Source organism: Solanum stenotomum, chromosome 4 (genome assembly GCF_019186545.1).
Source record: "Solanum stenotomum isolate F172 chromosome 4, ASM1918654v1, whole genome shotgun sequence".
Lineage (NCBI taxonomy): Eukaryota > Viridiplantae > Streptophyta > Magnoliopsida > Solanales > Solanaceae > Solanum > Solanum stenotomum.
The window spans coordinates 643,156-658,377 of record NC_064285.1 but is presented as its reverse complement, the minus strand read 5'-3'; the positions used below and the strand labels follow the sequence as shown (position 1 = coordinate 658,377).

General features: G+C 39.1%; 1 protein-coding gene and 1 long non-coding RNA gene across 2 annotated transcripts; one reads left to right on the top strand and one right to left on the bottom strand.

The window, feature by feature from the left end:
- Window positions 1-638: 638 nt before the first annotated feature.
- LOC125862787 (uncharacterized) lies at window positions 639-14,515 on the bottom strand. Its single transcript, XM_049542911.1, has 6 exons — window positions 14,433-14,515; window positions 7,766-8,947; window positions 6,241-7,616; window positions 2,461-3,640; window positions 1,040-2,322; window positions 639-948 (listed from the first exon to the last, which is right to left on the bottom strand). Exons 1-5 carry the CDS (start codon window positions 14,443-14,445, stop codon window positions 1,079-1,081), a joined length of 4,995 nt encoding a protein of 1,664 aa, XP_049398868.1. The 5' UTR covers window positions 14,446-14,515; the 3' UTR covers window positions 639-948; window positions 1,040-1,078.
- Window positions 13,298-13,830, top strand: LOC125862253 (uncharacterized). The gene is made up of 3 exons (XR_007446029.1): window positions 13,298-13,469; window positions 13,518-13,709; window positions 13,758-13,830. It is a non-coding gene; the product is annotated as an uncharacterized LOC125862253 (long non-coding RNA).
- Window positions 14,516-15,222: the final 707 nt, after the last annotated feature.

Below are 15,222 nucleotides of genomic sequence, written 5' to 3'. Positions count from 1 at the left end.
AATTATTATTGAAAAATGTAACTTATTTGGCCGCTAAAATTGTCACCACGTTTAACACCTCCATCAAAGAGTACCTAAGACATGGCACAACTTTTAGTAATATGATTTAGGTATTGCGTAGTTAGGAGAGGTACAGGTAGGCCATAGAGAGATTTGGGGGCGGAGGTGAATTAAGTATGACATGGTATAGGACATAGCTTACCGAGGACATGACCATAAATAGGAAAATATGGAGGTCGAAGATTAATTGGTAATATTGAGTTTTCGTATCTCTATAGTATTATGATTTAGGTATTACATAGTTTCTTTTTCTCCAACATGCGTTAATATTTGTTACTACACTTGTTTTGTACATTGCTATTTTGTTCTCTCTTTTTCTTTCTTACTTTTTCTTCATTGTTGACATTTTTTTAGCCGAGAGTCTATCAAAAACAACCTCTCTATACTCCTCACAAAAATCTAATTGTGGGCCGCTTTTGATAGATTTACAATATAAATAATTTGGGGGTGATTGGAGATTCTTGATTATTTTGCATCACATTGGATTAGTCAAGAAAGTGAAAACTTACTAATAAATCAACATGAATATGAATAAACAAATTTGTAACATGTTTGCAAAGGGAACAAGACAAAACAATGAAAAAGAACAAACTTCATCTTTTATTGATTTGGTGCATAAAGCACATGAAGATACACAAAACAAGTAGTTATAACTAATGGAAAATGAATAAATTAAAGCCTTTGAAATATCAAAGTCAGATACACCTCAAAGGACCACTAACAAATTATTTTCTTCCTATAAGGAATAATTAATTAAGTTGTTGAACCTTCCACCAAGAAGATACAATGATAACAATGTGCAAGAAGGCCACAAGAGAAGAAGAAACAAATTGCTCCATGTTAACTGCTTCATGCCAATGATGATTGAGCTTCTCCTCAAACTAAGATCTGAAAAATGAAACACAATGCTAGAGTCTTAATTGAATTATAAGAAGAATAAAAGGTTGATCTCATAGGAAAAATAGAAAGAGTTACTTACTTAATTGGTTATGGAGAATGGCTAAGCTCTTTTTAGAACTTAGTAGTGGGTTGGAGGTGGTGGAGAGGCGTAAATGTATGCTGGTGGAGGAGGTGATTTCACGGGTGGAGGAGGTGAGTTGTAGTAGTAGGGGGGAGGAGGAGATTTTACTGGTGGAGGAGAAGGTGACGGTGGAGGTGGTGACTTGTAGTAGTAGGGTGGAGGTGGTGATGGGGACGGTGGAGGAGGAGACTTGTAGTAGTAAGGTGGTGGAGGAGATGGCGATGGGGGTGGAGGAGACTTGTAGTAGTATGGTGGTGGAGGAGATGGCGAGGGGGGTGGAGGAGACTTGTAGTAGTATGGTGGAGGGGGAGAAGGTGATGGTGGCGGTGGGGACTTGTAGTAGTATGGTGGTGGCGGAGATGACGACGGTGGTGGTGGAGACTTGTAATAGTATGGTGGAGGAGGAGATGGTGATGGTGGTGGTGGTGATTTATAATAGTATACTGGTGCAGGTTTTGGTGATGGTGGTGGCGGTGATTTGTAATAGTATACAGGTGCAGGTTTTGGTGATGGTGGTGGAGGAGACTTGTAGTAGTAAGGAGGTGGGGGAGAAGGTGATGGTGGTGGTGGTGACTTATAATAGTATACCGGTGCAGGTTTTGGTGATGGCGGTGGTGGTGATTTATAATAGTATACAGGTGCAGGTTTTGGCGATGGTGGAGGTGGGGATTTATAGTAGTAAGGCGGTGGAGGGGATGGTGATGGGGGTGGTGGTGATTTATAATAGTATACCGGTGCAGGTTTTGGTGATGGTGGAGGTGGAGATTTGTAATAGTAAGCAGGTGGTGGTGGAGACTTATAAACGTATGTCGGGGTTGGGGGAGGTGGTGACTTGTACACATATTTTGGTGATGGAGGTGGTGGTGACTTGTAAACATAAGTCGGTGTTGGAGGTGGAGGAGATTTATAATAGTATGGAGCAGGTGTAGGCTTGGGTTTTAGGCATTCTGCATAAGGTGTCTTTGAGCCATAAGCAAATGGTTTTGCATAGAGAACAACTTCATATTTATTCTTTGACTTCACTTTGAGGTTAGCACCCTTAATTCCCCAATGAAGGTTTGTAGGAATGCTACACTTTGAATCCTTAGGAGCATTGTGGAGTTTAGCCTTGCAAGCCTTTGCTCCATATTTGCTATATTCAAATCCTTCAACTGTGATGCTAAATTTACCATTGTTCTTAGTGGTACCATAACTCACAATTTTCTTGTCACCAGCTTTGCAAGTTACCTCAACAACAGCATCTAATTCATAGAAAGTAGAAATAATACTCAATTAATACTAGAAATAAATTGAATTTACAAAGACACTTCTAATGATGAATAGTAAACTGTAAAGAATAAAAAATTTGAAATAAATTGAAGTAAAAGATATGTTTGTACCTTTGAGGTGCTTCTTAGCATGAGACTTTTCTGGGTATTCCTTATCATAACATCTAAAACAATAAACTTTTCCAACAACCTTGACCACAAAGTGATGATGTGGAGGATAATAGTGAGTAGGTGGTGGTGGGGAAGTGTAGTAGTATGGTGGAGGAGATGATTTCTTTGGTGGTGGTGGTGAAGTGTAGTAGTATGGTGAAGGAGACGACTTAGCTGGTGGTGGTGGAGAAGTGTAGTGATACGGTGGAGGAGGTGATTTCTTCGGTGGTGGAGGAGAGTTGTAGTAGTATGGTGGAGGAGGTGACTTAGCTGGTGGTGGTGGTGAAGTGTAGTGATATGGTGGAGGAGGTGATTTCTTTGGTGGTGGAGGAGAGTTGTAGTAGTATGGTGGAGGAGGAGACTTCTTCGGGGGTGGTGGAGAACTATAGTAATATGGTGGTGGAGGTGACTTCTTGGGTGGGGGTGGGGAGTTGTAGTAGTAAGGTGGGGGTGGTGAAGACTTAGGAGGCGGTGGAGATTTATAGTAGTAAGGTGGTGGAGGTGACGGTGATGGTGGTGGAGGAGATTTGTAATAGTAAGGTGGTGGTGGAGAAGGCGAAGGAGGTGGTGGAGATTTATAGTAGTATGGTGGAGGTGGTGATGGTGAGGGTGGTGGTGGAGATTTGTAATAATATGGTGGCGGGGGTGATGGTGAAGGTGGTGGAGGAGATTTATAGTAGTATGGTGGTGGTGGTGAAGGTGATGGCGGAGGAGGTGACTTGTAGTAATACGGTGGAGGTGGTGATGGTGATGGGGGAGGTGGAGACTTGTATACATATGGTGGTGGTGGAGAGGGAGATGGAGGTGGTGGAGACTTGTATACATATGGTGGTGGTGGAGATGGTGAAGGAGGAGGTGGAGACGTATAGACATATGGAGGCGGGGGAGAAGGTGAAGGAGGAGGTGGAGATTTGTACACGTAAGGTGGAGGCGGAGAAGGAGAAGGAGGTGGTGGTGAGTTGTACTCATACGTGGGAGGAGGTGGAGAAGAATATACATAAGTGTCAGCCGATACTACATTTGCCACAACCAATACGGCCAACGCCACTAAGATCAGCCGCAAACGACGACCCCTCGTGGGGCCGCCACCGTTAAACTTCATTTTCGCCGGAAAACACCACCACCCACCCCTCAAATATGGCTACAAAAATCTCCAAAAACTTGAAAACTTGAAGAAAAAAAAGAGAGGAAGACTATGGTGTTATAGTTGAGAAGTGATGAATTTAGTTGATTGAGTGTACAAAGTATTTATAGTAACATCTTAAGAATAACTACTAGCTGGTATAGAGTTGTCAACAAGTGACCAATTCAATTAATCTGATTGTTAATCAATGATTAAAATTATTAAGAACTTAAAACAGCTAGATTAATTTTTTATTTTATTTTTATTTTTAAAGTCCATTACTAGATCACTTTGAATTTTCCATGCAACTTCTTTAACAAGTAAATATAAACATATCATAAAATGGTTTAAGGCAAGTGAGTGCTAATTTAAAATTATTTCCACTTCTCTTGCATTTTTGAACTTTTTGTTTTGTCTCATATAGAGTGAGATCTCACAATTATTTGTGTTTTTCTATTTACAAATAATTATTCATTATGTAGCATGTTCTTAAATATCTTTTGCATAACATTATGGAATATCATGAGGTGGACGATTCTTTACTTTAACGAGGTTTCGAGATTGAATTTTAGGAATGAAGATATTACTGGTAGGGAGAATAGGCCCTATGCATAGGAAATTTGAATTAGTTGAGCCGATAAGTTCCTGATACTATGATTATGACGGAAAAGACGAGATTGTCTTTATTTAGAGTACAAATTATTTTGTAAATTGTGGACTAGAAACTTAATTTAGAATACAACAATTTCTTTAAGATTGAAATGTTTCAACAATTACAAATGGAAGTACTCTAAAATGCTATACAATGTTAATTTAATTACATTGCTTGTGGAGACTTGGTATGACATGCAGAAGAAATGGTTCGAAGTTAATTCAATCGTTTTTTATAAGGAGCGTTTTATCGTCCAATATGAAATGTTTTGATGTGAATTTGAGTTATCGAACTACAAAACAGAAGCTAGACACCAGACACCAAACACCAGATGAAAAAACCCTTAAAAATAAATAAGAATTACCTAATCATGTTTGTTTTGTTTATTACACATTTCTGAATTGTAAGTGTGTATATATATATATATATATATTTAATAAGAGAATATTTCTGTCATTTTTGTTTAATTACAGGGAATATTGGATATTAGTTCTGACATTATACTAATTTAAAATTACAGGCCGACATAACTTCAATTATAATTCCTTAGTTGACTTTAATTTCCTCCCAAATTGTTACTTTATTTATTATTATTATTTCTTAATGAGGATATTATATGTTTATTCCCTCAGTTAGTAATGAATTTTGGTTTTGATCCTTGTAATATAAGACAAAACACATCCAACTTTCAATGAGTTAAAAGTGGATTTATCCCTTTATGTACCGAAATATGCGATGTTTAAATTATTTTCAGAGCTATATTATCTTGAAGTAACAATATAAATTTAAAATAACATATTGATAATCGAATAAGTTAACTCTTAATAATTCACTAATTTATTGAAGTTCAATGTCAGATTGATCAAAAGTGCATATATGATCAATTGACTGGACCACAAAATAAGGATCAAACTATATATTTACATATTTTGTAACTATATTTTTTTTTCTTATATAAGTATTTTCATTGTAATAATATTTGAAAATGCATGTGAATTCTCAATGATGAAATCGACTACATGTGGATGCAAACCTTATAATTTTTTTTGCAGCTTTTTATTGGTCCAATATGTTGAGCAAAAAGGATCATCAAAAGCATAGAACAAACTAGAAATGGATTTTTATCCTTTTAGGGCGCATTATGATGGAATATTTTATATGATTTATTTTTAATTTTTGATGTTTGGTTGTAAGAAAATATTTTGGCATTATACATAAATGTGATTTATAATTTGGCTTCAATTGATATCTATGCCTTTCAACTTTGGGTGTACATAAATAGTCACTAAAATTTGTACAAAATTGAACAAGAAGAAACATGCGTCTTACATGACGTCCTATGTGACAATTTGCATTCTACGTGACATTCTACGTGTAATATGTCACATAAGACGCGTGCGTCTACTTGTTCAATTTTATATGTCACATAAAAGTTTGAGGACATAGATACCAATTAAAGTCAAGTTAAAAAGCACATTTATATGTATGGGAGACTGGGAGTTATAATTATAACGATTACGAATTTTGAATCGCAATTTTATTCAGTACTTAGTTATTATTGATCAATTTTGCTTGTGAAAAATAATCGTTGTTATGAAGCTATATATCATTTGGGACCAAATTGACCTTCTTATTGATTTGTGCACAAACTAACAAAATACAATTTAATTAGTAGTAATGAATAAAATGAGGATATCCTCAATACAAACAATAAATTACAAAGAAATAAACACTATGAAGCATTGTTCCATTGACGTTTGAATCTTCTCCTCAAGAAGCCATCATAATTTATTTTGTGCTTCAAACTAAAACCTGAAAAGAAACAACCAAAAAGAAAATTAGAGCCTTTATTGAAAGAAAAGAAATAGACAAAATTAATCTATGAAAAAGAATCACAAATCAAATGTCAACTCACTTGATTGAATGTGGAGAGTGATTGAACTCTTGAAGTTTCTTAGTAGTGGATGGGAGGTGGTGGTGAAGCGTAAATATACACTGGTGGAGGAGGTGATTTCACGGGTGGAGGAGGTGAGCTATAGTAATAAGGAGGGGGAGGAGACTTTACTGGTGGAGGGGGAGAGTGATAGTAGTAAGGAGGTGGTGGAGAAGGCGATGGTGGAGGAGGTGACTTGTAGTAGTAGGGTGGGGGTGGTGACGGGGATGGTGGTGGAGGAGACTTGTAGTAGTAGGGTGGTGGAGGAGATGGTGATGGAGGTGGTGGTGACTTGTAGTAGTATGGTGGAGGGGGAGAAGGTGATGGAGGAGGAGGAGACTTGTAGTAGTAGGGTGGTGGAGGTGATGGTGATGGTGGTGGTGGAGACTTGTAATAATAGGGTGGTGGAGGAGATGGTGAAGGTGGTGGTGAAGGTGGTGGTGGTGACTTATAGTAGTATGGTGGTGGGGGAGATGGTGACGGTGGTGGAGGAGACTTGTAGTAGTAGGGTGGTGGGGGAGATGGTGACGGTGGTGGTGGTGACTTATAGTAGTATGGTGGAGGAGGAGAAGGTGATGGGGGAGGAGGGGACTTGTAGTAGTATGGTGGTGGAGGAGATGGCGATGGTGGTGGTGGGGACTTATAGTAGTATGGTGGAGGAGGTGAAGGAGATGGTGGTGGTGGAGACTTGTAGTAATAAGGTGGGGGTGGTGATGGTGATGGAGGTGGTGGTGATTTATAATAGTATATAGGTGCAGGTTTTGGTGATGGTGGAGGTGGAGACTTGTAGTAATAAGGAGGTGGTGGAGACTTAGTTGGTGGTGGTGGAGATTTGTAATAGTAAGGAGATGGAGGCGATGGTGATGGAGGTGGTGGTGATTTATAATAGTATACAGGTGAAGGTGAAGGTTTTGGTGATGGTGGAGGTGGAGACTTGTAATAATAAGTAGGTGGTGGTGGAGACTTGTAAACGTATGTCGGAGTTGGAGGAGGTGGTGACTTGTAAACATATGTTGGTGATGGAGGAGGTGGTGACTTATAAACGTAAGTTGGTGATGGTGGTGGAGGTGATTTATAATAATACGGAGCAGGTGTAGGCTTGGGCTTTTCGCATTTTGCGTAAGGTGTCTTTGAGCCATAAGCAAATGGTTTTGCATAGAGAACAACTTCATATTTATTCTTTGACTTCACTTTGAGATTAGCACCCTTAATTCCCCAATGAAGATTTGTAGGAATGCTACACTTCGAATCCTTTGGAGCATTGTGGAGTTTAGCCTTGCAAGCCTTTGCTCCATATTTGCGATATTCAAATCCTTCAACTGTGATGCTAAATTTTCCATTGATCTTAGTGGTACCATAACTCACAATTTCCTTGTCACCAGCCTTGCAAGTCACTTCAACAACAGCACCTAATTCATGTATAAAAAAGAAATAATACATCAGTTAACATGAAATTAATTGAGTTGTTAATAAATTATCATTTAGATCTTTCCACTTCTGGCAAGAACAAACAATGTTGCTTGAGTGTAGTATATATAAATTATAAAGTCTATGGTACCTTTTAGGTGTTTCTTGCCATGAGACATTTCTGGATGCTTCCAATCATAACATCTAAAACAATAGACTTTGCCAACAACTTTGACCACAGATTGATGATGTGGAGGATAGTAGTGAGTTGGTGGTGGTGGTGAAGTATAGTAGTATGGTGGGGGAGAAGACTTCTTTGGTGGTGGTGGTGGAGACTTGTAGTAGTATGGAGTTGGAGGTGACTTAACTGGTGGTGGTGGGGAACTGTAGTGATATGGTGGAGGAGGTGATTTCTTTGGTGGTGGCGGCGAGGAGTAGTAGTATGGAGGAGGTGGTGACTTAACAGGTGGTGGTGGAGAAGTGTAGTGATATGGTGGGGGAGGTGATTTCTTTGGTGGTGGTGGTGAGGAGTAGTAATATGGTGGAGGGGGAGACTTCACTGGTGGTGGTGGTGAAGTGTAATAGTACGGGGGAGGAGGTGATTTAGTAGGTGGTGGTGGAGACTTGTAGTAGTATGGTGGGGGTGGTGATGGGGATGGTGGTGGAGGAGACTTGTAGTAGTATGGTGGTGGTGGTGATGGTGATGGAGGAGGTGGAGACTTGTAGTAATAAGGTGGTGGGGGAGAAGGTGAAGGAGGTGGTGGAGATTTGTAATAGTATGGTGGAGGAGGTGAAGGAGAAGGTGGTGGTGGTGACTTATAATAATATGGTGGGGGTGGTGATGGTGAAGGTGGTGGTGGAGATTTGTAATAGTATGGTGGTGGAGGCGACGGTGAAGGTGGAGGTGGAGACTTGTAGTAATATGGAGGTGGTGGTGAAGGTGATGGTGGAGGAGGAGATTTATAGTAATATGGTGGAGGTGGAGATGGTGATGGAGGTGGTGGAGACTTATACACATAAGGTGGAGGTGGAGACGGTGAGGGAGGTGGTGGAGACTTATACACATACGGTGGTGGTGGAGATGGAGAAGGAGGAGGAGGAGACTTATAAACATATGGAGGCGGGGGAGAAGGCGAGGGAGGAGGTGGAGATTTGTATGCATAAGGTGGTGGTGGAGAGGGAGAAGGAGGCGGTGGTGACTTGTACTCATACACTGGAGGTGGTGGAGAAGAGTACACATAAGGGTCTGCCGAAACTACATTAGCAACAATCAATATAACCAACGCCGTTAAGATTTGTGGCAAATATTGACGACCCTTGGTAGGGCCGCCACCTTGAAGCCTCATTTTGTCGGAAAATTACACCACCTAGCCCCAAATGTGGCTAGTTAGAGGAAGAAGAAAGGATATAACCTATAGTTTTTGAGTTGAGAAGTGATGCCTTTTGGGGATTCATAGCCTATGTATTTATAGTAACACTTCATAGGAAGTAGCCTTTGGTTTAGAGCTGTCTAAGGGACTAATTCAATTGTTCTAATTGATAATCATTGACTTAAAATATAGTAAAATCCATTTCTTGATCACTTTGAATATTTCCACAATATCTATATAACAAGTTGTAGTAACAATTACCTTCTACAAAGAGACACACATGCCATAAAATGTTGTATTGGAAAATGATTGCTAACTTTTAATATTTCCACTTTCTTTCCATTAAATATATATTTTGATTTTCCTGCACATGTTGCCTCAATGAACACTGAGATCTCATAATAATGGTCCTTTTGGTTTAGCAGTTGTGGTTGACTTTGAACTAATAGAGACGGACCTAAGATTTTAATTTTATGAGAACGTGCTATTTTTAGGACGGCAACCTCACATGCTAGTAAATTTATGTTTTGAACATATTTATTTTAACAGATTTACATCGTCAATATCCTGAAGGTTACCTCCGCCCCTAACTTTGGATATGTATATACATGTATATTAGGAAAGTTGCATAGTACAATGAGTGTTGATGGCTAAGAAATTAACACTACAAATTTGTGTGTATTCATAAGCAAAAGGATTAAAAGTGCATATTCAATTCATTGACAGTTGTAAATGCTAATTAGTCATATATCAACAGGACTAAAATTTAAACGTATCAATAATCGAAAGACCAAAAGTTGTTAATCTATGATTCTATTATTTTTTTAATTGAAGAAGACCTCAATAGCCAGTTAATACAGTGTCATAAACACCTCTTAATTAGGTAAGAGAATGATTGTTTCAAAGTCCAAGGTTTATTGTAATTACGTGGTCTAGTTGCTAAATAATGAGGAAATTATGGAACCACCATGTGATTTTCATAATTTGATACCATTGCCAAATCCAAATTGAATTAGAAAAATTGATTGACCTTTTATGGACTATTTGTTATCCGTTAAACTTTTGATCTAAGATTACATCTGTCGTATCATTTATTGCCCTAGACCCCTTATCGAAGCTCCACACCTTGAAGTATTTTTAAATCAATCTCCAAAAATTTAGTGTTAAAATTTAGGCCCTTTTTAAGCATTTGGACAAGTGCATCCACTTATTTTATGGTCAAACTACACATATAGCCCATTTCAAAACCTAATATCTTTTAAGCGCTTTAAATCAACTTTAGGCGAGTCTGACTTTCAAATATATATGTTTTAAGTTTGACTTGGTAAACCTTAGATATANNCTTATCGAAGCTCCACACCTTGAAGTATTTTTAAATCAATCTCCAAAAATTAAGTGTTAAAATTTAGGCCCTTTTTAAGCATTTGGACAAGTGCATCCACTTATTTTATGGTCAAACTACACATATAGCCCATTTCAAGACCTAATATCTTTAAAGCGCTTTAAATCAACTTTAGGTGAGTTTGACTTTCAAATATATTTGTTTTAAGTTTGACTTGGTAAACCTTAGATATATTCACATGAAGTTCATGCATATATGATTGAACTTCATGCATTTGTGTATGGAGATCTCGGATCTCATGCATTTATTTTGTCTAAGTCTTATATCATATCGTATGTTTGTAAACATAATTCAAACATTATTACAAAATGTTATGGAGCCTTACATCAAGCTTAAAATAATGTTAATCTTTAGTTGGTGTTCAAGTTTACTCCGTAAAATCTTTGTATATAAGAGCTTTCGAAAGAAGAAAACTAGTTTTTTTCAATAACACTCGCTTGATTTAACTCACGCTTCAAGCTTGCAACAACAATAACTATTTTAATATTAAAATCCACGCTCTTAATTGGCTATATATATATGCAAAGTTTATAAAAATATAGTTGCGCCTTAAATGACTTTGTGTAAATAGGCGGACTTATTTGTTGAATAAATGACTTTGTGTAAATAGGCTTGACTCGTTGAAAAAAAGTAGTGAATATAACAAAATTAATCTTCTTATTCATGATTCGTACACAAAGTACAAAGTACAATAAAACAACATACAATAACTAATAGGAAATGAATGGATAAATGAATGAATAAAACATCAAAGCTCATATACATTCATGAACCAATAACTAATAACTTATTGTAAGGAATAATTAAGTTATTGAAGTTTTTCCCCATGTCACAAAGTATCAATCTTCCAATTGTAACATAGAAGATCTCATTCAATAAATTAATTGATTTGTACCATTGAAGTTTGAATCATTCTCTTAAGAAACCATCCTTTATTTTGTGCTTCAAATTGAATTCTGAATAGAAACAACCAAATAGAAGATTAGAGACATAATTCATAAGAAAAAAGTCATACATATATAAATTCACAATTCAAATAGCTACTCACTTGATTGATTTGGGAGAGTGGTTGAGCTCTTGGAAATACTTAGTAGTGAGTTGGAGGTGGTGGAGAAGCATAAACGTATACTGGGGGAGGAGGTGATTTCACTGGTGGAGGAGGTGAGTTGTAGTAATAGGGTGGAGGTGGAGATTTTACCGGTGGAGGTGGAGAGTGGTAGTAGTAAGGTGGTGGAGGAGAAGGCGATGGTGGAGGAGGGGACTTGTAGTAGTAGGGTGGGGGAGGTGATGGGGAAGGTGGAGGAGGAGACTTGTAGTAGTAGGGTGGTGGAGGAGATGGGGAAGGTGGTGGTGGTGACTTGTAGTAGTAAGGTGAAGGGGGAGAAGGCGATGGGGGAGGAGGAGACTTGTAGTAGTAGGGTGGTGGAGGTGATGGTGATGGTGGTGGTGGAGACTTGTAGTAGTATGGTGGTGGAGGAGATGGTGATGGCGGTGGTGGAGACTTGTAGTAGTATGGTGGTGGAGGAGATGGCGATGGTGGTGGTGGTGACTTGTAGTAGTATGGTGGCGGTGGTGATGGAGATGGTGGAGGAGGGGACTTGTAGTAGTAGGGTGGAGGAGGAGATGGCGATGGTGGTGGAGGAGACTTATAGTAGTAGGGAGGTGGGGGAGAAGGTGATGGTGGTGGTGGAGACTTGTAGTAGTAAGGTGGGGGTGGTGATGGTGATGGGGGTGGGGGTGATTTATAATAGTATACTGGTGCAGGTTTTGGTGATGGTGGAGGTGGAGATTTGTAGTAATATGGAGGTGGTGGAGACTTAGTTGGTGGGGGCGGAGATTTATAATAGTATACTGGCGCAGGTTTTGGTGATGGTGGAGGTGGAGACTTGTAGTAATATGGAGGTGGTGGAGACTTAGTTGGTGGCGGCGGAGATTTATAATAGTATACTGGCACAGGTTTTGGTGATGGTGGAGGTGGAGACTTGTAATAATATGGAGGTGGTGGAGACTTAGTTGGTGGGGGCGGAGATTTGTAATAGTATACTGGTGTAGCTTTTGGTGATGGTGGAGGTGGAGACTTGTAATAATAATGAGGTGGCAGAGACTTAGTTGGTGGTGGTGGAGATTTGTAGTAGTAAGCAGGTGGTGGTGGAGACTTATACACATACTTTGGTGATGGAGGAGGTGGTGACTTATAAACATAAGTCGGTGATGGACGTGGAGGAGATTTATAGTAGTATGGAGCAGGTGTAGGCTGGGGCTTTTTGCATTCGGAATAAGGTGTCTTAGAGCCATAAGCAAATGGTTTTGCATAGAGAACAACTTCATATTTATTCTTTGACTTCACTTTGAGATTAGCACCCTTAATTCCCCAATGAAGATTTGTAGGAATGCTACACTTCGAATCCTTAGGAGCATTGTGGAGTTTAGCCTTGCAAGCCTTTGCTCCATATTTGCGATAATCAAATCCTTCAACTGTGATTCTAAATTTGCCATTGATCTTTGTGGTGCCATAACTCACAATTTTCTTGTCACCAGCCTTGCAAGTTACTTCAACAACAGCCCCTAAATCCATGTGAAAACAGAAATAATACATTAATTAACACTAAAACAATTAATAGATCTGCTAACATATGATCATTTAGATATATCCCCACTTCCTGCAGAACTTTGCCCTATATTTATAGTGGTTGCCATATAAATTGTCTTGACGTTTTAAAATCTTAATTTTAACTATAGATATGGATGACAACAAAAGAGGATTGAAGATTCAAATAAAAAGAGACACATTTATGAATTATGATAAAGGCATATAGTACAAAGCAACAAAAAGGAGAATATATAGTTGGATAATTTATCTTATGACAAATTAAGAGAACATAAAGAAAGCAGGCATGATATAAAGACTATGGTACCTTTCAGGTGTTTCTTGCCGTGAGACATTTTTGGGTGCTTCCAATCATAACATCTAAAGCAATAGACTTTTCCGACAACTTTGACCACAAATTGATGATGTGGAGGATAGTAATGAGTTGGTGGTGGTGGAGAGTTGTAGTAGTATGGAGGAGGTGGTGACTTAACAGGTGGTGGTGGAGAGTTGTAGTAGTATGGAGGAGGTGGTGACTTAACAGGTGGTGGTGGAGAAGTGTAGTGATATGGTGGAGGAGGTGATTTCGTGGGTGGTGGTGGTGAGGAGTAGTAGTATGGAGGAGGTGGTGATTTAACAGGTGGTGGTGGGGAAGTGTAGTGATATGGTGGAGGAGGTGATTTCTTTGGTGGTGGTGGTGAGGAGTAGTAATATGGTGGAGGGGGAGACTTCACTGGTAGTGGCGGAGAATTGTAATAGTAGGGGGGAGGAGGTGATTTAGAAGGTGGTGGTGGAGACTTGTAATAGTATGGTGGGGGTGGTGATGGGGATGGTGGAGGAGGAGAGTTGTAATAGTATGGTGGTGGTGGTGATGGAGATGGTGGTGGAGGAGACTTGTAGTAATAAGGTGGTGGAGGAGAAGGCGAAGGAGGTGGTGGAGATTTGTAATAGTATGGTGGTGGAGGTGAAGGTGATGGAGGAGGTGGAGACTTATAGTTATACGGTGGGGGTGGTGATGGTGAGGGAGGAGGTGGAGATTTGTAATAGTATGGCGGTGGAGGTGATGGTGAAGGTGGAGGTGGAGACTTGTAGTAATACGGAGGTGGTGGTGAAGGTGATGGTGGAGGAGGAGATTTGTAATAATATGGTGGAGGTGGAGATGGCGATGGAGGTGGTGGAGACTTATACACATATGGTGGTGGTGGAGATGGTGATGGAGGGGGTGGAGACGTATACATGTATGGTGGAGGTGGAGATGGAGAAGGAGGAGGTGGAGATTTGTACACATAAGGTGGTGGTGGAGAAGGAGAAGGAGGCGGTGGTGACTTGTACTCATACGTTGGAGGTGGTGGAGAAGAGTATACATAAGGGTCTGCCGACACTACATTAGCAACAACCAATATAACCAACGCCGTTAATATTTGTGGAAAATATTGACGACCCTTGGCAGGGCCGCCACCTTGAAGCCTCATTTCGTCGGAAAATTACACCACCTAACCTCCCAAATGTGGCTAGTTAGAGTAAGAAGAAAGGAGATAACCTTAAGTTTTTCAGTTGAGAAGTGATGCCTTTGTGGGATTCACTTGCCTATGTATTTATAGTAAAACACCTTTAGAGGTAGCTCTGTCTAAAGGACTAATTCAAATGTCAAAAAATATGAACATATTCTATTTGTACTTATAAAAAATCCACTTCTTAATCACTTTGAATTATTTTCACATCATTTACTTGCTATAAAGAAAATCATGAGAACAGCATATGAATGTGCAAAGTGACATATCACTTCACATGCCACAAAATGTTGCTAAGGGAAAATGATTGCTAATTTTCAATATTTCCACTCTCTTACCATTTTGGTTTCCATGTGTTGCCTCTATCTCATGGACATTTACAGTTTGAGACCTACAAGTATCAATAATAATAATTGAATGATAATCATACACATAGTTAAAAAAATAAAATAAAATTGTATTCTTGTTTCTTTAGTTCATTAGTGGTAAATAAACTTAAACCAAAGATTGTGGTAGAATGGTAATTAGTAAATATTCCTCCTCAGATGTCTCGAGTTCGAGTTCAAGTTCTGAGTTTGAAGTCACCTTTAATAGGAAGTATTTTACTCGCTAACATGAAATTTTCCAATATGAATTCAAATAAACCGGACTCAAAAGCGAACACCAAACACGGAATGAAAAAGAACCTTCCTATGACGGATGCATGGCTTCAAGTATGTGGATTTTACTTGTTGCCAA

Excerpts from the sequence above, each read along its gene's own strand:
- LOC125862787 (XM_049542911.1), bottom strand. Across the intron at positions 3,641-6,240 it reads ACGCTTCACCACCACCTCCC|CCATATTTGAGGGGTGGGTG; the intron begins ATCCACTACTAA and ends AGATTTTTGTAG. Across the intron at positions 2,323-2,460 it reads TGCTAAGAAGCACCTCAAAG|ATGCTGTTGTTGAGGTAACT; the intron begins GTACAAACATAT and ends TCTATGAATTAG.